This window comes from Marmota flaviventris, chromosome 16, assembly GCF_047511675.1.
Source record: "Marmota flaviventris isolate mMarFla1 chromosome 16, mMarFla1.hap1, whole genome shotgun sequence".
Taxonomy (NCBI): Eukaryota; Metazoa; Chordata; class Mammalia; order Rodentia; family Sciuridae; genus Marmota; species Marmota flaviventris.
The window spans coordinates 46,500,715-46,526,823 of NC_092513.1; the positions used below are offsets into that span (position 1 = coordinate 46,500,715).

Below are 26,109 nucleotides of genomic sequence, written 5' to 3' on the forward strand. Positions count from 1 at the left end.
GGTGTGGAAGAACTAAAACTACGAAAGGATGATCAATTTCAACCTAAATGATTATGTTAAAGCATATGACTTTTCCTACTAAATTTAATCAGAACATAAATTAAATGATTAAATGAGGGCTGGTGATATAGCTTAGAGCACTTGTCTCCGATATGCAAGGTTCTAGGGTTCAACCCCTAGTACCTCTACCCACACACAGAGGGGGGGAAAAAGCTTATGAGTATGAATTAAATGGATTAGTTGTTGGATTTGAATGTTTATAGATCAACAACTCTAATGAAACTAAGTTTGCTAACACCTGCAGATTATTATTGATATGAGCCTGTAACCCTAAATATAAAAAGGATTTTTGAATCTTAAAATTTGTGTTGGAACATTAGAGAATTCAGGCTCTTCCATGTTTTGTTGAAGTCATTTTGTAGAATTTGTTGACAATTGCTCTACCAATGCTACCTCTGTTTTAAAGCCTAGGGTGTATTGTGAAAACTATAAACATAATTCTCAGATCAGTGAACTTTGCGAAAAATATTGACTAGAGCATTTACAATAACACCAACAACATTAAAACTGGGAAAACAAGGCTTAAATATAGCCAAAATCATGTTACACAAGTAAAATATAAAACTGAATTAAGTACTTTAAAATTTATTTGGTATTCCCTAAGTGAAAAGAAATCCTTCCCTATTTATCTCCCCTTAATATGAGGTATGTGATTAAACCTGGAAGGATTTACAAAGCATACCAATATCTTTTCCAAGATTATGGTAATTTTAAGATCTTTTTAATGGAAGCTACAAATAAAATAAAAGCATACTAACTTGCATACCATTAAAAACTTTTTTATTTGGTTGTACTGGGGATTGAATTGAGGGGTGCGCTGTCACTGGATAATACCATAACCTCCCCTTTTAAACATTTGAGGACAGGGTCTTGCTAAGTTACACAGAGGCTATCCTTGAACTTTAAAGATTTATGCCTCTGCCTCCCAGATAACTAGGATTACAGCAGAGCACCACCACACATGGCCCATTAAAAAACTTTTAAGATTTATTCTTTAGGACTTTTCAAATTATGAAAATTTGAGCTTATCAACCTCAACTATACTTTGTATTTTATTTCTTATTTAGATATTTTGTTTATATGTGAACTTAAAAACTATGAAAATTTTGCCTTATGGTGTGTATAGGACATACCTGAAGTCAGTGAGAATTTTAGACAGTGTTAAGCACCTTCATGTTTTGCAGACTAACGTATCTCTATCCAACTATGAATGCTAACTCTGTATACCCTGATTCTGCCTCAGCATCTGGAGGCTGGTTTAAAATAGGTGTAATCTCATATGCTTTTGAAATGTGTTGAATCGTAACTTGTAGTATCCTGCCTTGAGGATGTCTTTGATTCTTAAATTAAGTTACAAGGAAATTTGGAAGCCAGTTTTAGGAACAGATCTATTCTTGGTGGGTATAGATATTCTAAAAGAAATTTGTTACTCTAGAATTGGAATACATTTTTATTGTTCTTTAGTTATACATGACAGTAGAATGAATTTTGGCATATCAAAATACATGGAGAATAACTTCCCATTTTCATGGTTATACATGATGTGGAGTTACATTGGTCATGTATTCATATAGGAACATAGGAAAGTTATGTCCAATTCATTCTATTGTCTTTCTTATTCCCGTCTCCTCTCCCTACCTTTCATTCCCCTTCATCTAATCCAATGAACTCTGTCCACCCCTGCAATATGAGTTAGCATCTGCATATCAGATCATTTGGCCTTTGGTCTTTTGGGATTGACTTATTTTGCTTAGCACAATAGTCTCCAGTTTTATTCATTTACTGGCAAATGTCATAATTTTATTCTTTATGGCTTAGTAATATCCCATTGTGTATATGTACCATATTTTCTTTATCCATTTATCTGTTGAAGGGCACTTAGGTTTGTTCCATTGCTTAGCTATTGTGAATTGAGCTGCTATAAACATTGATGTGGCCACATTACTATAGTATGCAATTTTAAGTAGGAAAGGAATACTTTATAATTATCTGAATTAATTATAATTACAAAACTGATGGTATTTCCTTGATATTAATAAGTAGACTTAAAAGAAATTTGGGGGAAAATGTTCATACTGAAAATGTGACGTATTTTATATTTTTCATCTTCCCAAACTGAGGAACTCAAGAAAGTTGAAAAGTTGAACATTTTCTGTTAGCCCTGTGATTCCCGTTGCCTTCAGGTTAGGCCTTAAGGAAAAAATCCTAAGACAAAGCATAGACACATTGGCCTTTTAATGATAACTTAATGGCATCTTGAAAACATTTCATAAAAAAAAATTGGAAGAGAAAGTCAAACGTAAATATTGGTATAGAACTGCATATTAACAGTTCCTATGAGACATTCATGGCTGTTAACATTTAGATTAATTAAAATTAAACTAAAAATTTAGTTTCTTCTTTTAAATAGTTACATTTCAAGTGCTCAGTAGCCTCATGTGGCTACCAACATATAGATAGTGTTTCTGTCATTATAGGAAGTTCTAATGGGGAGTATTGGGATAGGCTCTTGGATACTTGTAGCAAAATGAGGGTTTTATTGAGGATATCTTTATGGTATAGGATCTGAACTGCATTTGTATTATAAGTTAGGAGATAACGTTAAATTTTAACCAAATGAAAAAGTAATATAAAACTTTCCTTGTTTAAGAATAAATGATTCCTAACTAAACTGAATATGCAGAAAGATACATGTGCATCAACATGAGACTGATAAAGATTAATACATATGCACATGAGTAAGATATATAAAGTGCAAAGGGCAAGGTATAAGATGGTGTATCAAATATGCTACTAATATATTAGGAGAGAAAAACAGCAGGATGTACATATATCTATTTGTGTAGGCCTAGAGTAGCCCTGGTAAGATGAGAAATTAGCTTTGGTGCCTTGAGGCTAGGAATGGGGCAAAAGAGGCTCTAGGACTGGCAGTCAGGTATGGGAGGGGAAGTATTTTTTCTTTCTACATTTTAAATTTTTGTGTAAATATCTATTGCAAAATAAAACATCAAGGAAATTTACAGAGCAGGACCACAATAACCACCAGGTCAGAAAGAATGTGTGAGGCTTGACAACAAGGGAAGATGGAATATGCTGTTAGCTTTGAAGAGGATTTGGCAGGACTTAAGACAGATGACTGTTTTCTTCTAAGACGAAAGTTATCAGGACTCTATACTCTATTGAAAGTTTGAATTAATATTATTGAGGTATAATATTATACAGTAAAATGAATTCATTTTATGTCTTTAGTTTGATATATTTTGACAAATGTATACACCCTGTATAACTACTACTACTATCAAGATTGAGAACATTTTTATCACCTCAAAATTCCTGCACTTCCATATCCAAGATGATGTCCTAGAAACTTTAAATGTCTGACAGTTAAAATACTGTCAGATGCATCTCAGGCAACCACCAATCTGCTGATACTGACGTAGCACCAGTGTCATTATGGCATTGTCAGTGTTCCTGTTCTAGAATTCTGTGAGAATGGAATCATACAGTATATGTGCTTCAGTGTCTGTCTTCTTTAACTTCCTGTACTGTTGTGTGTATTATTGCTGGATAGAAGGTAATCTGCTTCTGTTCTTTTTTTAACCAAATGTGGATTTTCTGTTGCAAATTATCTGGAATTAATTACCGTTCTTTTACTTTATCCACTCCTCTCTAGCCAACTACTACATTTGAATACTATTTGAGCTGCCATGTAGGTGAGAACAAGGTAGTTTAACATCAGCTTAAGTCAAGCAAAACCAATAGCTAAAGTCTTATGTGGACAAAGGTTGTAATAGGAGACCTGTGTTGTCAGCGTGGCTCACCTGGGGTACCTTCTATTCCTCTGGGCCTCCATGGGATGTGATCCTTGATCTGTGTGCTGTGCCCAGAATCCTTGGGGAAAGTTAAAATACTGTCAGCTTTCAGTATTAGAACATTTTTCACAGTGGGATCTCATTTATGTAGAATAAGTAAATAAAAATTAAAAAGAGCCCCTGACATAACATGAATAGCATAGAAATCAGGAATGAGAACTGTCCCAGACTCTACAAAGCATTTGTAAGCATTACATTATATGAGTAGATATTTAGGATTTTATAATATAACCAGCAACTACTGAGGGGAAATGATAAAAAACTGAGAATGTCATATTTTGTTACATTAATCACCTCTCCATTCTTTTTTAGTATCAGTTAAATGGCACTAAATTGTTTAGAAGGCACATGTATGCCTGGTTCAACACAGTTATGTGTAGTTGGCTCTTCTCCAGCCAACCTACTACATGCCTTTTTAAACAAAGCAAAAAATCTTTGATCCAGGAAACTATTTTTTTTTTTAAATTGTCAGATACACTAAGGAAAGGTAAATGTATTTGAATGTGGTGCTGTGGAGGACGTTTCCTGCCTTTTAATTATAACCTTAGAGTCATAGTCATTGCTTACTTTTGTGTGTCAAGACAACTTTCACCATAGAAAGGAAAAGAGAAAACTGTAGTGTTGAGTTGCACATGAGCAGGAATGTTAAATATGTATAGAGTAAGAGCAACGATTTTCTGTTAATAAGTCATGAGTGATACATTTGGTTGCAGTGCATGTTTCCAGACTGACTTTTCTCCTTTTTGAACCTGTATTCACATGTATCTGAAAAAAATTATCAGACATATCAATTTAGGTTTTATGATATTCTAAATTATGTTGTATAGGTGTTCCTCCTCTCCAAAGAAAGAAAAAAAAATACAAATTATTTTTAGGTGTTGTTAGAACTCTCAAAGAATTATATAAACTTAAAAGAAAACATTGCCTGTCAGTAATATGGTACCATGAATAATTCTATTGAGATGGAGCTGAGCTTCATAAGTACTAAAAAATTTATAAGGTGAAATAGGAGAAAAGGGTGCTTACCTGTGTCACCTTGGCATGTTGAACTATGGTAGTTTTGATTTTGGGTGGGCAAAATGCTTTTTCATAGGCCAGTTGAAATTAGAGTACAAAGGAGGGAAGTGTCAGAAGGCTAAATATATTGCTCTGCCCACTACAGTGTCATTCTAAAATTTATAAAGTAAAAATTCTCAGAATAAAATTTTGATTGTCATAACCAAGCAGATTTACAATTATAATTTTTTGGCTTATTCTTCCCACATCTTTAAAGGGAAACTATATATAAAACTAACTACAAAATGACATTGTTTCCTCTTGTACTTTAAATCTGTACTAAGATGTGATATCCTTTATATCATAAAATTCTATATTTGTTTTGAGATCTAATTGCATAGAACTTTCAAATTATAAGAAAGAGTATTTTCAGTGATTGATTTTACCCTATTTTCATAAGCTTCGACTTACTAAGAAAATGTCCTCATTGGTCTGATTTTGTGGGGGCAGTATATATTAGATTGCTGGATGAAAGTCAGCTGGTGGTTTCCAAGTGGCAGGACCATCTGGATTTTTTTTTTTTTCTTTTAAGAAAAACAGTTTTCAAAATATATTCCTGAAGGATGCATTTTATAATTTCTTGATGAATTTAAGCAGACTGATTATAAGTTAATAAATCAGAAAAATCTAACTCCTCATGTATCCTTGGCGTAACAAAGATAGTAGTGTTAATTAATTTAGTTGTATATACCTACATGAGAGATGTTGAATGTGTTTAGAATTAAGAAATATTTATTCTAGAATTGATTTAACATTATATTCAGTTTCTAAGGAAATTTTCTCTCATTGTTTTCTTTGAAGCTTAATAGTGTTTATCAAACTACAAATGAAAGTTTTGATAGAAACATTAAACATAAGTAATATAAAAATCCTTTATTGATTTGTCTTAATTTTCTTTTTGTTTTCTAGAAAGCACAAGCATGTCAACAGAGACTAGATAGGGAAATTTCCAACTTTCTCAAAATGATTATGGAGTATGACATGGCTAAAGGTAAAAACAACATTACCCAAAATATCACTCTTTTAATTCAACCCATTTTTATAGGTATTTCCCCTTTATGGTTTTGTTTGTACATTTTAGACGATTTTGGGGTTTGAATTCAGAATTATGTTTGATAAACTATTTTATAATTTTAAAAAGGATGTTCAAAAATATCTATTCCTTGAAGATGCTTGCTGTATAGATTAATACTGATTTTATTCTTTTAAGAAAGATAAAATAATTTAAATGAACATTTTGAGGTCTTTAAATTTATTTTGGCAACATAATAAGGATTCTGCTTGTGAATACCAGAAGACTTGGGTTTTGGAGTCAGACTGTCTTAGGTTGGAGTCCTTACTCTGCCACTTACTAGGTGTTACTTTGAACAGTACACTTAATTTCTCTGAGCCTCTTTTCTCCCATCCTTACAATAAAGGGATTAGTTCTTTTCAGTCTTGGCCTTTTATAATTCTGTATATGTTTATATGAACTTGTCTATATGATTATTAATCTTTCAATAGGAACTTTTTAATGTCTTCAGTCTGCATTATTTCTGAATTATCAAGAATTAACTGTAGATAGCTTAAAATCAAGCTTAAATATTGAGAAGAAATTGCTTATGATTAAAAAATTATCATGGTTTTTAAACTCATAACAGTTGCTTTATAATTAACTTAGTTACTTGGGTTTTTGACGATCGATTTTTAATCATGAATTAGTTTCTCTCAATGGAATCCTAGTTTGTATGTTCCCAGGAAATGTGAAGAAATGTTAATATTAGAATAAACTGAGCATAATTCTATATTTGTCCATATGTACTTTAGGCATTCCTTTACTTCAACTCAGCAAACATGTTGTATTGCTTTTTATTTTTTTTTAACATTTATTTTTATCTGGGATAGCTTTGGTAAAGACAACAGTTAAAGTCATTTTGATTATTAACTTCAGGCTGGAATATTGTATTAGCACAATTCAGTTCTTAATGTACTTTTAAAATAGTTAACAGCTTCATTAGATATAATTCACTTAACAAAATATGAATTTTGTTTTTTGAATGTGGTGCTGTGGAGGATGTTTCCTATCCTTTTAATTATAACCTTAGAGTCACAGTCATTGCTTACTTTTGTGGGTCTAGACAACTTTCACCACAGTAAATGTACATGTAAAGTGTACAATTTGTTGTTTCTTAGTATATTCGGAATCATGCAATTATGACTGTCATTGAGCTTTTAAAATGTCATCTTCACCAAGAATCATTGAAAGGAAGAAAAGGATGGTAATGACATTTAAAAGATGTAAAAAAAAAAAAGTCCAGAGTGAGATGAAATATAAAGATTTATTCATTTAACTTGGACTAGAGCAAAAAAATATCAGAACTATAACCAAACTAAGTTTAAAAACAAAACAAAACAACAACAAAAAAAACCTTTTAGTTAGGGGAAGGGATGTGGCTCAATGGTAGAGCATTTGCCTACCATGTGTGAGGCCCTGGGTTTAATTCTCAGCACAGCAAAACAAACAAAAACCTTTAGTCAAATCTCTTTGCTTCAGTTTACCCTATGAGATGATGGTATTCGTGTCTGTAATACTGATGACTGAGCAATACAATTTGGAATAACTGATAAGAAATCAACATAGTGTAAGGATATGTATAATATTCAATACTAGGAGAGATTTTTTATTTTCCTAAGTTTCTTCTCAAAAACTGTGATATGACAAGCCTATTTTATATGTCTACAGTAAAATTCAGTGGGCTAAGGTGCTCAATAAATATCTGATGAAGGAGTTAAAAAAATATTTGTCTTCTTCACAACTATGAGCACTTTCTGAAAGATCAATGCAGATGAGTAGAACGTCTTTTTAAATATATGTATAAACAGTAAATACATAGGGTTAAGATAATTTCAGAAATGAAATTGGAGAGTTTAAGGTAATGAAGACTATAATAATGCCAAGGGTTTGTACAGAATAATCTTGTATTCAGTGTTTTATGAAAGGAAACTGGTACAAATTCTTAGCTAGTCTGTCAAAGACTTTTCAAGATGAAAACCAAAATGTTTGTGGACAGAATTCAGATGTTGTGGTTGTAAATATCAGCAAAATTATATTAGCTTTGACACTTAGATCCCCTTCTTATTCAAATTTCTACTGTTACTAGTTCAATTTGGTATCTCCTTAAACCGACTTTATGACACCAGCCTACCCTTTGGTCTCCCTGTCTTTGGGACTCCCTCTGTATTTTATCCTTGCAAGTTAAATCAGTAGATCTTAAGGGATTCTTCTGAACCACATTCTGTGAAGAGTTGGATTATTATTGTCAGTTTAATTTTAGAAAGGTTCTTTGTGATCATCATCATCATTGTCATCATAATTTTTGACATGAGATCTCACTATGTTGCCCAGGCTGGCCTCAAACTCCTGGGCTCAAGCCATACTCCTGCTTCAGGCTTCCATGCAACTATGACTAGAACATGCTGCTACATTTGGCTCATGATTTTTTTTTTTCATCTGTTGAAAATCTTTTATAGATCCTTGCAACTATAGAATAAAACATGAACTCTTTATTCTGGCATTTAAGGACTTTCATGGTCTAGTCACCTAAAATTGGGTCATCTGAAATTTTCAATTTTTTTCCCAATTTTTCTTTCCCATGACCCCTTTAGAAAAAACCTTTGACCAAACACAAGCTTTGGTTAGTGTCTTTGGTGGGAAATGTCCTCTACTGAAATACTTTCATGTTTATGAATAGACCTTAAACCTAATTTCTGTTGAGTGCATGTCAGAGTTTATGTATCTGACATTGGCAACACATAATTCAAGTTTCAGAGAATTCAGTATTAAAATGTCTACTGTTTTATCTTTACCAAAAGCCTGGTCACAAAAATAAAATAACCTAATGAAACTTTTGTAAGTGCTCCTGAAGGCCATGTTATCAGTCTGTTTTTCTATACATGCCTGAATTTACCCTTATGTGGTTTTGACTATTATAAATATGTTGTGCATTTATATTTGATCCCATCACTATGTTACCCTATATTCTTAGAAGTAGGATTAGTGGATGAAAGTGTTTAACATTTTGAGCTTGCTGATACACATAGCTAAATCAATTTCCAAAAGTTGGTTCTTTACATGCCAAGTTTAATGCACATACTTTATTGTATGTTATTAAATGTGTATTATGAATGCCTGATTAAGGAAATTGAAATTATTTTAGTTATCTAAAAGAAAAATTTTAAATGAAAAGCACAACTATTCAATCTACTTAAAACTTTTTCTCGAAATCCTAGGCTTTGAGGGAACAGACTAATCACCACCTTCACTGGCTCAAATCACCATTGTGTTTCATGTGGATTATTAAAACAACCTCCCAAGTGGACCTGATTCTATGTGCCTCTACAGAGGCAAGTAGAGAGATTTTTCTGAACATTCATGGATTTGCCACTTTTACTTAAAATGTCCAGTGGCTTCCTGATTGTCTCATTTGGTGTGAAAGACAAAGTCCTTCTAATGACCTGCTGAGCCTTCTAGGGCTCAGGGCTAGGGCTATAGTTCAGTGGCAGAGTGCTTGCCTAGCATGCATGCATGAGGCACTGGGTTTGATCCTCAGCACCACATAAAAATAAATAAAATGAAGACATTGTATCCATCTACAACTACAAAAAAATTTTTTTAAAAATTCTCTTCAGCCCTTAAACATGTCTGGTCTTCTTTGCCAGGGCCCTTACTGATACCTCCTTCCCTAAAATTTCAACTCCTCTCAACACTTGCTCTCCCTCTACCTTGCTTTATTTTGTTCTGTGTCACCTCTCAGATTGTGTGTGTGTGTAGTTGTCTGCCCTCCCCCACTAAGAGAGAAGGCAGGGATTTTGTCTTCACTCTCCAGCATCTAAACAGTGCCTGGCGCACATGATGGTGCTTACTCATGGACAAGCTCTCTGGCTCTCATGTGCATGGGTGAAGGAAATGAGTGACCTACTTACCTACCTTATAAATTTATAACATTTCTCTCAGACTCAGAAATGGTGATTTTTTTTTTTTTTGGCAGGTTAGTAAGTATAAAGATAGTATAAGTCAATGAGACCTTTTAGAGACAAACTAGAGAAGAAACGCTGAGAACTGTGGAATGTTTTGCATTCTTTTGTTCAGAGAAGTCCCATAGTTAATGCCCTTGGTTTTTGTATCTTCCTCCTCTCCTTTGGATCCAATTTTTTTCTTACTTGAGGTTAATCTTTGAGTAATTCTTTAAGAAAATCTGAGTTGTAAAATATCTCTTAATCTTTTTTCATCTTCACTAGGTTATAATTATCTTCTAATTAACATTTAAAAAATATGATTCTATATTCTTCTGATTTCTATTGTTCTAAATATGATTCTTCTGGAGTTAATCTTTTTTTTTTTACTTTGGTATTCTTCAATTTTGTCTATAGGTCTGGATTTTCTTACTCTGTATCTTGCTTGAGACCCTGTTCTTTAAGGATTCATTTGTTTTCTTCCTTCAATCTATGAAAGTTCTTACCTGTTATATCTTCAGATTTTACTTCTTTAATTTCTCTTTTCTTTTCTGCCAGAACTACTGGCATTTATATGTTGAACCTTATTATTTTATCTCCTGCTTCTTAATTTCTCATATCGTTTCTGTTTTTTTGTTGCCCTTTTGTGGTGTTGTTGTGATGCTAGGGTTGAACCCAGGGTTTTATACATGCGTGGCACACACTCTACCACTGAACTACACCCCCAGCCCTTTCATGTTGCATTCTGAATAATTTTCTCAGTTCTATTTTCTTTTTTGTACCAAGGATTGAGCCCAGGGACACTTAACCACCTAGCCACATCCCCAGCCCTTTTTATTTATTTATTTATTTTTTTTGAGACAGTGTCTCACCAAGGTTCTTAGAACCTCACTAAGTTGCTGAGGCTGGCTTTGAACTTGCAACTCTCCTGCCTCAGCTTCCTGAGTCTTTGGGATTATAGTGTATGCCACCATGCTTGGTTCAATTCTATTTTGCCGTTTTCATTTCTTTTTTTAGTTTTCTCTGTTTTTCTATTTATTCCTTTGACTTTCTAATTTCTAGATTTACTGACTTTATAAGAAATTCTAGATGATGGTTTAAAATTTTTTCCCACAGCAACATGTTCTTTCATATTACACTGTATTTCTGACTTTATCTCTAATAAGTATAAAATATCATTTTGAGCCTTTTTCATAATACTCTAGTATCTCAAGTTTTCCTGGAGCTAACTCTCTTGTTTTGGCTGCTATATGTGCCTTATGATGGTTTAAAACTTCATTGAGAGCTCTTCATTGGAATTTTTAAATTTTTTAAAAATTTTTTTCTGCTTACTAACTGTGGCAGTCTCTCTACAGAGTAGTTTTGTGTCTGTTCCTAATGAGACTATAAAGATTTCTCTGTATTCTGGCTCATGTTTTTAAATTTGGATTTAATTTCTAGGTATGTCATAAGCTAGATATTTCCATGTTTTCTCTTTACCACCCAACCAGAATAAAAGGCAGAAAGTGTCCTTTTTTACTGCCTCCTTGGGCCCAAGGGTGGTTTTTCTATTCTTGCTTTCAGTGGAGGTCTGACCTGGTACAAGATATGACTCCTTTGATTTGGAGGCTTTCTCATCTTCCCCTCACATGTGTATGAATTTTCATCTCTTAATCCTGAGGTTTTGTGTTCTGACATCCTCTCTGTCCTTGATCTTCCCACTATGGCTTGTTGTAGCAACCTTGATTTTTCTTTTAGTTTCTAATATAACTGGGGTTTTTGTTTAGTTTGACAGGGACTGTTAATTATCTCATGTTGTTTCTGATATAAAACATACCCATATTTTGGTGGGGGGGGGCACGGGAATTGAAGTCAGGGGCACTCAACCCTGTGCCACATCCCCAGCCCTATTTTGTATTTTATTTACAGACAGGGTCTCACTGAGTGCCTTGGTTTTGCTAAGGCTGGTTTTGAACTTGTGATCCTCATTCCTCAATCTCCTGAGCTTCTGGGATTACAGGTGTGCACCAATGTGCCCAGCTTCAATATTCTACAAATTGTATTATCTAGTGTACTTGCAAACATAGTTTTTGCTTTATAGCAGCCCTATATATTATATTCAGCTGTTACATCCATTTTACAGATAAGCTAACTGAAGCACAGAGTGCTTAGGTAATTTGCCTAATAGCTAGTAAAAACCAGAGCCAACATTTGATCTTAGGCAGCCTTACTCTAGAGACTTCTCTTAATCAAGAAGAGTCCAGAATAAATCAAGAATTCTTTGTTTACTCCTGCACATTTGATCTGTAGGTTGGAAAAATTCACAGATTTATAACCAGATCTCCAGCGTGAAGTAGACTTTGTTGAGGGCGGGTTAGCTTGACTGCTGTAATTGAGATGTTCAAATCCTTGTGGTTTCCTACAAAGAAGTTCAAAAGAGAGGATATGGGATTGAAACAGAGCAGAAGTTTCCAACCCACAATGAAGAAACCACCCCCTCCCTTTTTTATCCTGTCAATTTTTTCTTTCTCTTTCCTATTTACATATTTTGTAAGATCAGTCTTATCTCTCTTCCTTGTTCCTTCCTATATCCCCCACCATTAAACTAAAATAGGCCAGAGCCATTTTCCTATAGATGATAGCATCACTTTCTCTTGTATTCAGGGAATATTCCATAGGGTAGTAAGAAAAATGCCAGTTAACAATTGGACCTGTGCACTTTGCCAGGAGCCTTCAGTGCCTTGATTTTAGTCTGAACTCTTAAGTTGTCTGGCTTTGTGACCTGGGTCTCCTCACTTCAGCAGTCTTACCTCTTCTCTCTTCCCTCTTTCTCTGTATTCAGCAACATGAAAACTTTTCTTGTGTGTTAGGTTCTTAGTATATGTTGTTGTCAAGGTATGAAATACTAACTTTTTCTTGTCTTGTGTTCCATTTCCAAAAACTTCTTGACATCTCTAAAACTAAACTAAGTGTTCTTGGTATGTGTTTCCAAATTACCCTGCACTTTCCTTGACATAGCACTAAGCAATTTGTAAGGTAACTTTGAATTTCTGTTCCCTTCTCTGGGCAGGTGTAGCCATCTTGGGTCTTAAAAATGATAGGAAGAGTAAGCAAAGATATAGGAAGAAAACAGTTGCTCAGATCCATGATAGAGGGAACTGTAAAGGGAGTTTCTGTTCTTAGTCCAAGCTTCTTCCAGGCAGCAAGGGTGAGGAATTCAATAGGCGAGACAATGTGGCTGTGAAACTGATTTAATGCTCATTTTCATGTCTGCCAAGATGTGTGGAAGACAGGCTAACACCACACCCTCAAATTCTTTCAAGCATGCAGACTAGCTTAATTTGTTTTATATCATCAGATTTATATCTTTCCTTACCTTGTTTGGGGCAGGCTTACCAAGATTCCTTGCTTGGTCTGTCCACAGGTGGAGCTTTCCTGAGCAGATGTGGCTCTGACCTAATTACTATTTACTGATTTTCCTCATAAGGTCATTTTATCACAAGGTGAGGAGCCCGTTGGGCAGTTCAGTCAGGAGTGATGCAAACCAACCACCTGATTAAAATGAATCTTTATTGCCTCACTTGACTCTCATTTGCAAAAAAATGCAAAAACATTCCATAGTTACTATTGCTTTCCTGTTTTATTTGACCCAGAAGGTCTCCTGCAGTGGTATTCTTTTTTCCTTCATTTCTTAACATAATTCTTTTTGTTTTTTCTATCTAATCTTATGTTATCCCTTCTACTCTTCTAAAGTCTCCAAGGTAGTTGTTTTACTTTCTGTTTCCCTTGCTTGATGGCAAGTTCTATAAAGCAAAGACTGTCTCTCTTTACCTCTAGCACCTAGCATGATGCCTGTCACTTGGTTGCCACTCAATAAATAGAAGATGAGATCCTCACACCTCTCTAGAGTTCTCATTGATCATGATTCTGAAATATCTTAATCTCAGGATTAGTATTTTTTCATACTACTTTTTTAATATTATCATATTTTTTAATATTACATGTATTTGTTTTATTAAGCTTATGTGGCACTAGGAATATTTCATTTTTAAGATTTAATTAATTCCCTTCTCTGTGTATTATTATTGTTTTTTAAAATTAATTTTTTTTTAGTTTGAGGTGGACACAATATTTTTATTTTATTTTTTTAATGTGGTGTTGAGGATCGAACCCAGTGCCCCATGCAATGCTAAGCGAGCACTCTACCACTGAGCCACAACCCCAGCCCCTGAATATTATTTTTAATATGTACAACTCATTTGTTATTTGTCTTACAGCATCCTTGATATTATCCTTTTTAGTATTTAATTCATTTAATATGTGCCACTTTGAACTATATGTTCTATATACTCCAGCACAATTAGTGTAATTTATAGAAGTCAGGTACTTGTTTAGTGGACAATTTTTTTCAAACTGGCATCTTAATTTGAAGAAAAATAGGTAAATTTATATTCTTGTGACTTATAGATTATCATTTCTGATTTTTTTTCAAGTTGCTTTTTTATGTAGAAGTCTTTGAAAGATTAGTTGGTTTTATTTGAATGTGCATCTTTTTGTCCATTTTGAGGAAAGAATACTAATTTTCTGAGGAATTTATATAATTCCAATGTGGCAATATAGTCATTTTTAAAAAATCTTTCCTTTCATTCATTCAGGTCTGACCAGGGGATCAGGTCTTTCATGTACATGGTCATGTACATTGTACTTTTTTTTTTTCCACCACAGGGGAAATTGTCCTTTTTTTCTTTTTATTCTTTATTTCTTATGATCTTTAGCTTTCTCACTAGATTTCTTAATTTTTGGACTATTTGTTCTCTTCTTGTTCATGGTTAAGCAAACAAACAAAAACAAACAAAAAGTTTAAGGTTGCCACAAAGTAAAGGAAGGGTGAGGAAGTGAAATGCCTTTCATACATTTTTTTTTCTTTTAAATATCTTGTCACAAATTATAGAAATATTTGAGCAGTAATATGTTGAAAAATAATCACAATATATTTCCTTGTGCTACAAGTTAAAAAACAAAATGTAGCTTAAAGTTATCTATTTTTTCCTGGGCAGAGTGGCACACAACTGAAATCCCAGCTACTTAGGAGGCTGAGATAGGAGAATCACAAGTTTCAGGTCATCCTGGGCAAGTTAGTGAGAGCCCTTGTCTCAAAGAAAAGTGGGGTGCTGGGATATAATGTAGTAGTAAAGCACCACTGTGTTCAATCCCCAGTACCAAATAAATAAAAAGCGCTGGGGATATAGCTCAGTAATAGAGCACCCCTGGGTTTAATCTCCATTACCCACCCCCATACACACACACACACACCAAAAAAAAAAAAAAAAAAAATCCTGCATCTTGATTTCCATTATACAAATGAAAATGTTTTCATTTTAAAATTTTTCAGCAAACTACAAAAATTTTTGATACAAAATATAATAATCAAAACACTTGGATTTTCTATGCAAACGATGGAAATAAGATATTAATGTCCTCATTCATTTAATGAATATTTGAGTCTTATCTTTGTTCAAAGCTCAAAACAGAGTGTTTGAGGAGGTAAAAAGGTTTAGTGTTCACATGGGTAGCAGAGATATAACATATTATAATTCCTCATGTTTCTATTACAAAAGCATTGGCTGCTGTTGGAATTCAGGAAAGAGGCCATGTTTACAGCAATGTAAGAGGAAGGCTTCATGGGAAGAATGGCATTTGAACTAGGCCTTGAAAGAAAAGACTTTTTTTGTTGTTGTTAGGTGGGGATACTTCTAAATATGAATAATTGTTATTTTCAATATTCAGGGGAAAAGGAACATCTCGAATAAAGATTTGGAAGATATAAAAGTTGAGAAGACTATTTCTTTTTTTAGTTAATAGACCTTTATTTTATTTATGTATTTATATGTGGTGCTGAGAATTGAACCCAGTGCCTTACACATGCCCAGCAAGTGTGCTACTGCTGAGCCACAACCTCAGCCCCTGAGAAAAGACTAATTCTAAGTAAATAAATATTTCCAGGAAAACAGTCTGGCTAAAACAGATTCAGTTTATGGAGCAACTTAAGTGTTAGGCTAATAAGTGTAGCCTTTTTCTGTATTTAGGAGAACAGTGGAGGTTGTATTAGAGTTTACTTTGACAGATAAAATAGTGCTTTCCCACTACTTTTAAAACTTCCCCAATTAAAAATCATAGAGTATAATCATGAAAAAATGACAGATTGTGAGCTTTTTATATGTCTCTATAGTTAAGCTTTTTCAATATGATCTTCTAGCAGCTTTCATGACTTCAAAAATATTTCTAGTACAAAAAATAAACTTTTTTCCCTCAAAATTAACAGATTTCTATAATGGGCCAAATAAGGTAATATATGGGCCTTTTGGCCTTTATTCATGGCTGTTTAAATATTAACTGGCTAAAACAAATTTGCACTAATTCTCAATTGGCCACTTTTCTAGCTTAACACTTATTTCTTTTTATGTAACAATAGGTAAACATCATTATATAAGAAGCAAACTAATGTGAATTAAATGGCCCTGATATGCTTATTACAGTGTAGCATATGCCAGAGTTCATCAGTTCTTAAACCGTGCTACTGTGAAAGTTAATATTCATTTCTAGAACTTATTTTAACATTAGATCACCAATGACATTAGATAACTGTGTGTGTGCATGAGAGAGAGTGTGTGTGTGTGTGTACTGGGGATTGAACCCAGGGTCTTGCACTGGCGAAGTATGCTTTCTCCCATGACACATCTCCCACCCTGAAATTAGGTAACTTTGATGATTCTGCTTTGGACAAAAGAATTTGTGTGTGTGTGTGTGTGTGTGTGTATATATATGTGTGTGTGTGTGTATATATATATATATATATATATATCTCGAAAATTTGCAGGATTAGTTTTTGTTTAAGATAGTTAAGTATTCAAATGTGTTTGGATAATTAATGTTTTTTTATATTAATCAAGTAGCTAAACAATAAGTTATCTAAAACACAGTCTTTACTTTTTATTAAGCAGGTGATGGTACTTAATAAAATAAATAGCTCCATGAATTATTATCCTTCAGTCTTTATGTCATTGTGCTATAAAAGTGGAAAATCACTAGATTACCCAGAAAATTTATGGAAGACAGAGACTGTTTTTGTTTTTTCTTATACATCTTCTCACAGGACTTGGTTCGGTGTGACATCTGTTGAGGTACTATTTAAGTCACATGGCATCTAGCATGTGGTACTTTTTTTTTGCAACTAAGTAGAAAATAAATCTTCGCAATGTGTATCAGAGATTCCAAATTGGGGGAAAAAAAACTATGATCAATTTACTTTAGAATATAGAACTTGTTTGTGTTAAGAATAGCCAACACTAGGAAACTACTCCATAAGATGAAAAATATGATGAAATATTTCTTATTCTGACATTAACAAAGGGTGTTTTTTTCCCTTAATTTACTCTGACCTTTTTTGTTGACCACTTTTATGAGTTTTGAGAAATATTTTCTCCAAGAAAAGGGTTCTTCTTTGGTTAAATGAATCATATTACTGTAGAAAATTTGGAAAAGTTCAAAAATTCTAAAGAAGATTAATATTCACAATTTTCATCACCCTGAAATAATGGCTATAAATAATTTGGTATGTGTTCTTGGTAGATTTGCTTTGATATCTTGTGTAATATTGAATGACACAATTGACACTTTATTTTCCCCTGAATCATTTCTCATCTGAGAATTTTTGTGTCTTCATAGGACCCAGTGTTCTGTGGCGTAATATTTGCAGACTGCTGACATTTGGGTTTACTCATTTGCTTTAGTTTATTGACTTTGCTGACCAAGTTTTAAGAACATTAAGTCAAGAGTATTTGCAATACAAATGATGCTAGAGATTTAATTGTCTTTCTCCTTTATTTTTTGATAAAAGCTTAGATGTTAAAATTTTTATTTAATGGGAGGGACTGACATAAAGCTTTTAATGTATAATTAACAAAAAGTCAAACTATTTCAACTAAGTAACTTTTTCTTGGTCAATCTGAATAGGATATGATATTTAACTTGTCTTTAAGTGATGTACCTTGTGGATTTTTCTATTAGCATTCTGGTTTTGTTGTTATTTTTTTAATGATAAATGGGTTAAAATTTTCTTTAGCGGATCAGGGAATATACTGATACTATCATTTCTTTGTTTCCAACTTAAACATAACAGAAAAGGTACTGGACCTCCATAAGGGACACATTTTTTAAAATGAAAATACCTATTTATGCCAAACATTTGTCAAATAAGAACTAGAGGAAGTTGAATTAATGCCACCTTCAGATACATTACCCACCATTTCGATCCCAGAATTATTTGTCTCTTCTTAGCACTTTACTTTTGAATAAAATAACTTATCTAATATAAAATATCATGAAAAGAAATATTGATATCTTATAAGGGGTGCTGTCCTCCTGGTGTGTACTTTTCTTAAACTTATATAATTATTTAATTTCTGTTCCCTTTTTGGTAATCTTAGCTCTTCCCCTTATAGGATACAGGCCTTTCCAAGAGAAGCCTTTGTCCTTTTTCTGTTGTGCCCTGGTGATAGCATATGCTTAACAATGTGCCCAAGAAACATACATTGTATATGCTTTGCTCAAGACAGCTGGAAGGAAACATGAAGTTATTAGTAGATATAAACATACTCTGGTGGTCTTAGTTTTACTAAAATTACTTAAAAATCCCACTCACTTTATTTATCTTTATTTACAGAAATGCTGCCATCATTTCTTCAGAAAGTTGAGGTTGTCTCTGAAGCTTCTAGAGAAACTTGTGTAGCTTTGAGTGATTGCCTTAATCTCTTCACTAAACAAGAAGGGGTAGGTCCTCTGGAATTGAACTTTTTATATAATTGCTTTAATGTCACATGCTTGATCATCCAATAAGTCATTGCCTTTAAACTGTTCAAAAGTAGGAAGAAATTAATATTAACAAAGGAAAGGAAAGCATCATTTCTACCAAAATTCAGAACTCACTTATTCTTGATTAAGCAAGATGATTCTGAAAAACCTATGTTCACTTCTCTTGAATTTATTGATGTAGCCACATTTAACCAAGTATATTTAACATTGCGATACCTAGGGTTGTGTGCCATTTCAATAAGATAGATGTGAAAATAACGATTTTTGTATAAAAATATATAATGCTTATATTTAGTATAGAGTGTATTGTTAATAACAATGTAAATTGAGCTCAGTGGATTAAGTTTTTTGGTGGTCTTTTCCTTTCCTCTCTTCTTATTCAATGATATGCCATTTTAATTTCCAGATTTCAGTAAGAATGGTATGCTTATCCATTAGTAATTATATTTTTTCTTTTTTCACCCCTAAGCATTGAGCCCAACACGTTGCACAAGGCAGGCAAGCACTTTACCACTGAACTGTATTCCTTGTTCTTTTTTAATTTTTTGAGACAGGGTCAAAGTTGCCAAAGCTGGCCTTCACAAAACTTGTGACCCTTCTGCCTCACCCACCTATCCCAGCTTAGGAATTCTTTTTCTAAGGACTGAAAAGTCATAAAGATGTATTTTGGTTGCTTAAACTGGTATGATGGTGCTGTTGCCTTTTTTTTTTTTTTTTTTTCGTTTCATGACTTTAATGTAAGCCAAGGGGCAGTAGGCTTTCTTTTCCATTTTGTTACTTTCCATATCTATGTTTTGATCTTCAACATTTTACATCAATTAAGAATAATTTCTTATTCTTATTATAATTTTTACCTTTTGGTAAAGGTTAGGCTTTAGTAAAATAAAAAAGATAAAAATGGTATTATGTTTTGTATGTAAGCATCTAAATTTTTTCTCCATGATTAAAATGCAAGACTTGTAAATTCATAGACATTTTTTGGGGGGTTGTCTGGGGGTCAAACCCAGGGCATCACATATGGTAGGCAAGTGCTCTACCCAAGCCCCATGTACAATTTTTGAAATGCTGTGTTTGTTATGTGTACCACAAATTCCATATGTGAGTTTATTCCATATTTCCACATGGAAATATTAATCTGAATTCATTTTTTTAAAGTTCTGTGTTTATTTATGTTGATTAGTATGTGACAGACAGTAATGAATTCATTTTAAAGAAATTTATAGCAACTCTTTCAACAGAATTCTATTACTGTCACAGGAAAAGAATTGTTTTCATTAAGCCTCTTAAATGGTTGATTCTTTTATTACTTTTTTTGGGGGTGGGGGTACTGAGAATTGAATCCAGGTGTCCTTTACCATTGAGCCAACATGCCCAGCCCGTTTTATTTTTTATTTTGAGGTAGAGTCTTGCTAAGTTGCTGAGGCTGGCCTTGAGCTTGTGATCCTTCTGCCTCAGCCTCCCATGTAGCTGGGATTATAGGAGTGCCACCACCCTGGCTCTCCTGCTCCCCTTTTTTTGGTTGGGGGTTCCAAGAATTGAACTTGAGGGCACTCAACCACTGAGCCACACTCCCACCCCTATTTTGTATTTTATTTAGAGACAGGGTCTCATCAATTTGCTTAGTGTGTCATCATTGCTGAGGCTGTCTTTGAACTTACGATCCTCCCTTTTCAGCCTCCTGAGCTGTAGGGATGAAGTGCACCACTGTGCCTCCCTTTTAAAACTATTTTAAAAACATTACTTTTTATCTTTTTGATTTTTTTTTAATTTGTATGTTTCAAAATTAGTTTATTTATATGGAATAGTGATTTGGTGTTGTAAATCTGGATAGGATGGTAGCATTGTAAAACATCTTTGAAATTAACTAATTTTGATGTCATAGCATTCAGGTAGTAGTTAGCATATTGTCAAACCAATTTTTTCTCACATATCTTATATGGCACCTGATGGATATATTGAAAATGTTTTTGTTTTTTTTTTGTTCTAGAGATGTGTGGTTTTAAGATTAAACCATAGATTGAATATGTTGTGTTGGTGTGTGTTTCATTTCTGGACATGTCAACATATTCTAATTTTTAAAGTATTAAAAAAAAAGCCTAAATCCCTCTCTTTATAAACAGTCCAGATTTACAAGAACTATTAGCCCAAAGTTTAGACTATTTAACCCCTTTTAGACTCTAAAGTTTGTCATGAGGATTAAATACAATAATATAAGCAAAATTCTTAGCATAATTTCTGACTCACAGTAATCCTGAATAAAAGTCAGCAGTTAGTGTTCTGTGGGATTTTATATTATGATTATATATTATATAATATCATTATAATATTATTATATACATTAAACATGTTTTAGTTGTCAGTGGACCTTTATTTTATTTATTTATATGCAGTACTGAGAATTGAACCCAGTGCCTCGCACATGCTAGGCAGACGCTCTACCACCGAGCCACCACCCCAGCCCCTGGATCTTATATTATTAACTCTTGGAATTCCTCTTCTCTGGAAGTTTTATGTCTTTAACATTGTGTTTATGTTATTTTGGGAAGAGGCAGTATTGTCTAGAGAGAATTTATTTGACTACTTGTGGAATGAATGATTGTCGTGTTTCTATCCCTATTATTTAAGTGACAATAGACTACTTAAAGTTTCTGAATCTTCATGTCTTTATCTTTGAAATAAAGTGACTATGTAGAGAGTTTCTAGGAGCATTGATCTGAAAGTCTGGTGGACCTGTTTTAGATCTCAGTCTTTGTTTAATAAACTATGAACAAGTTTCTATAAAATGAAAATACATAAAAACCTCAGAATTGGGTATGGTGAGCAGGTGTATGTAGGTAAATAATTTGTATATAGGTAAATAATTTGTATATAGAGTATATTATATAGTGCATGAAACACAGTATTCATTTAGTAACTGACATTTAATTTTTCAAACTAAAAACTTTTAAGTAATTAAGCTTTTCAGTAATTTAATGAAATATCATGAATTTTCTTCTGTGAAATAAAATTATAGTGAGAAGACACCCCCCTCAAAATATTTGAAAGATAAGTGGCATCCTTGAAGTTGGTCTTTTAAATGATCAAGAATGACAGCTGAGGAATTTAATAATTGAAGTTAGAGTGGCATAATTATGCTGGGTAATACCTCATTATCTGGCATTATCAGTTATATTGCTATTATCTGGAAATTTTATTGAAAGAGCAATAATGAACATTGAATTCAGACCTGATTCTAATATCTGGCTCTGCTAACTAATTTCCCTTTCACTCAGTTTTTAAGCACATCTCCTTTTGGGTAGTGGCCAGCTAAAATATCCATGGATTGTTTTGAAAAGTAAATGAGGTCATATTGGCAAAATACCTGTGTTATACCTGTTGCAAAATACAGATCAGATAGGTGTAGTTGACCTCAGCTTTCATAGCAGCAAAGCTGATTTTATTCTAATAAATAAATGTTGGCAGTTATGTTAAATGTTACACATTTACTACTACTTTTTGTTTTGCCTTCTTGAGGTGCTAGAGATTGAACCTAGTGAACCTAGAGCCCCTGTGAAAGCTTAGTAAGTGCTCTATCATTGAACCATACCTCCAGCTCACACATTAAATCCTTTAATCCTAAAATTCTGAAACTTCATATTTTGGGGTGCCTTAGGAGTATTGTTTTGTATGTTAATAATTATTTGGTGCTTTAATATAGAAATATCTCAAAGGATAGTATTTATAGGACTGCCTGTTTTTCAGCTAAATGACTCAGTCATGCTGATGCTTTTTTTTAATATTTATTTTTTAGTTGTAATTGGGCACAATACCTTTATTTCACTAATTTATTTTTATGTGGTGCTGAGGATTGGACCCATAGCCGAAGAGGCGAGCGCTTTACCGCTGAGCCACAACCCAAAACCTGCAAGATTATTTTCAGGGTGGAATACTTGGAAATGTAATATCATCAAATGTTAATGTTGTGTGTTTAATCTTGTCTGAGAATTTCATTTAAAAGGCTAAAACTGGTTTCATGGGGAATTTTTTTTTTTGTGGGGAATTGAATCCAGGGGAGCTCTACTACTAAACTACACCCAGTCTTTTTTTTTTTATTTTTGAGACTGGGACTCATTAATTTGCTGAGGCTGATCTTGAACTTGCAATCCTCCTGTATCAGCCTTCCAAATTGCTGAGATTACAGGTGTACGCCACTGTGCCTGGCTATGAATTATTTTTGTTTCTATAGTTTTCTTCACCTCCATATGGTCTCCGAAGTGCTGAAATGTCACATGGAATCATCATTGGTGCTCTCCGATTCCCACCTACTCCTTTAGCTAGAATCTATGACTACTTAGATATCTACCTTAGATATGTACTGAGCTCTGAATCAGTATATCAAGCTACCATTTGGACATTTACATATGGTTATATCAGAAGCATTTCAAAAACCAATATATCTAAAACTGAGTTATCCCTTTAATTCAGAGAAGTACAAGCCAGGATCATAGGGAGCTGTTTTTGGTTCATTCTTCTGTATCATCAAGCTCTCTTGATGTAGTAAAAGCAATTTGTTCAATTTAGGGATTTGCCTATTTGAAGTTGGTATAATCTCACTTACCATGCATTTTATACTTTCATGTTATGTCTTTTGAAGAGGTGTGACCGAGGTGTGTGACTGGATGATGGTGGTACTAAGTGTGTGGTGTAATGAAAGATTCAGACTCTAAACTGGAACCATCTGAAAGTTTGGAATTTATACTACTCCTCTTGGACTAGGCACTGATATATATTTGAAGAGCAATCACACATCCATGTGATTTACAACGCAAGTTAGGATTTCTGTTTGTTTAGCTTCCTGTGCTTTCTAATCATTTACTGGGTTTGTGTCCTAAAGGTTGTAGCAATAGCTCCTTCAGGCCTTCACCCTCCCTTAACTCTCTCATCTCTACAGTTTCCTCATCTCCCTATGTTCAGAGCAGTTTCTTTGCTAAAAATTAGACAATCATTTATATGCCATCAACTGCCTACTACTTACTCACCCCAATTTTTGTCTGTATCAGCGCTCATTCTTATTTTATTGGAGACCTTTATCTCCTTCCATCTTGCTTCTTCTATGGGGACCTTGCTTCAAAAAAGAGCTCCTTTTTTCTTTTGAATTCTCTACTCCCTTACTGACAACTTTTATCTATCTGCATGCATCTCTTTTCAGTTCGATTCTTGAAAATGTGACACTTGCTGTTTCAACTTCTTCATTCCCCAAAGTAGTCCACTGAAACTGTGCTTGCCAGTGTCTTTCTATTGCCAAATCAGAGGATACTTTTAAAATAGTCTTACTTGTTCTTTGAAGAACTTGGTTTTGCTTTCTGTTTTTTGGAATTTTCTGTTGCTTCCACAGTGCTTCCCTCTATTGGCCTCTCCGGCTTTTATGGCTTCCCTGTCCCTTGCTCAATCACTTTCCAAAACACTATTCTTCTGCTTATGCCTGAAATATTAGTACTCCCTAGATTTTGATGGGTGGCCTCAGCATTCTCCTTGGACAATCCCACCTACTCCTTGAGCTAGAATCTATGTCTGACTTTCTGTATTTGTTGTCTATCTTCCTTTACTCTCCCTTCCCCTCCCAACATAGAAAATCCCCATTGCTATTCTACTAGATAAATTTCTCAGGATGGATTTGTTGGATGAATACCACTGTTTCCTTATCCCAGCTTCCACCCTTCAAAACTAGAGCCCTTCCTGTTCCAAGAGTTCCTTGTCATGATGGCACTTATCATATTGTATCATGATACAATGTGTCATATCATTATAATGTATACAATGCCATTAGATCACCTTAAGAAAGCAATGTATTTTAGTTATTTTTGGAATATAGTAGTTAATAAATATTTGAATGAATAATGAATGTACAAAAGAAGGAATATAAGCTTTTGGGGCAGACCATTTTGGGTCTAAATTCTGCTGCCTTAAGCTCAAGCAAATTAATATATGTTTATGAATTCATTTCCAAATCTTAAAATGAGAATGTAAATGAGTTATTTTATGTGAAATGCCTCAGTACAGTGCCTGGCACATTTTAGGTGCCCTGTAAATTGCTTTCTAAAACAAAGTAGCTTTTGTTGTTTGTTGTTGTGCTGCCTAATATACTTTTGTACACTGAATTCATTCTCTAATTTTCAGGGCCTAGAGAGAAAGATTCTGTAGCAGGGACACCCCTTTAGTGGCTAATGTGACAGAAAAGTGTAAGAAGTGTAAGAATTGAGAATAAAAAAAGAAGAAACAAAATGACTTTTCAGATAACCTGAAGCCTCACAGAAATCAATTCCAAATTTTCTGAGTCATGGCCTTTGATTTTATTTTTTTTAACACATTTTACATCTTAAGTGCAAATAGAACCACCACTGATTGCAGAGAAACTAAGTATCCTGGGCTCTTGTTAAAGAAATATTATTAAAATATTAAATGTTTTGTTCATTATTACTCAGGACTCACTAAAGTATGAGAACAGATATATATATATATAGAAGTTTAAAACTTACTTTGGAGCAAAAGTTTTGCTTATTTCACCAGAGCATTTTAATTAACCAGAAATCTCATAAACCTGAATATCTCACTTAAGAGGAATGCTTATCTGGTGGATTTTTCTGTTCTTGGAGCCTTTTTCTACCAGTCAAGTCTAGGCAGAATAAGAAGTCATCTTTTGCGCTTCAGTAGGCTGCACATGGGTAGGATTAATACCATTTTCTGCCTCCGGGCTCAGTCTTACCTCAACTAGAGTATAAACAGTAAGTGAGGACTAGTTTACCGTGGTGAACACTAACTCCTCCTTGGCAGAAGCCAGAGTATCTGGCAGAACTGTGGTGGAGAGGATTCCTTTGCTTTCCTGAGTTTCCTGAGGAGCATGCTGGCCATTTAAAAGTTGTCAGGGCCAAAAGACGGCTCGAGCTCTAGGCTACTACTCTAGGACCTTGCAGGAGACTCACAGGACACCAAGCCTAGCACTAGTGGCAGTTGCCTTACTTCCCTTCGGAGAAACCCCTGCGGGGCTCTGCTCCTAGAGGTGGTGGCCAGGCTCCCCCCCCCCTGGTCTGTACCTGCGCCTTCCCAGAGCCCTTACGCCTGGGGAAGGGAGGAGGGAGACGGCGGCTGCGGAAGGAGCCGCCTGCTGCAGGCCACGCCGCGCGCCGCTCCCCGCTGGCTCGCACTCAGCCGCTGAGCCCTGGAGGGCGGGTCTGCGGCCGAGCGAGCCTGCAGCCGGCGAAGGGGCGCACGCAGCAAAGACCTCTGAGGCCCGGGCTGCGGT

General features: G+C 34.3%; 1 protein-coding gene across 5 annotated transcripts in view; it reads left to right on the plus strand.

Moving 5' to 3' along the window:
* Positions 1 to 26,109, plus strand: part of Osbpl1a (oxysterol binding protein like 1A) — a 226,335-nt gene that overhangs the window by 82,928 nt on the left and 117,298 nt on the right. For all 5 annotated transcript variants that reach the window (XM_071602837.1, XM_071602836.1, XM_027935653.3 and 2 more), the window contains 2 exons: positions 5,898 to 5,979; positions 18,682 to 18,788. In XM_071602837.1, coding sequence (XP_071458938.1) covers positions 5,898 to 5,979; positions 18,682 to 18,788 — 189 coding nt within the window. The remainder of the gene's footprint in view (positions 1 to 5,897; positions 5,980 to 18,681; positions 18,789 to 26,109) is intronic.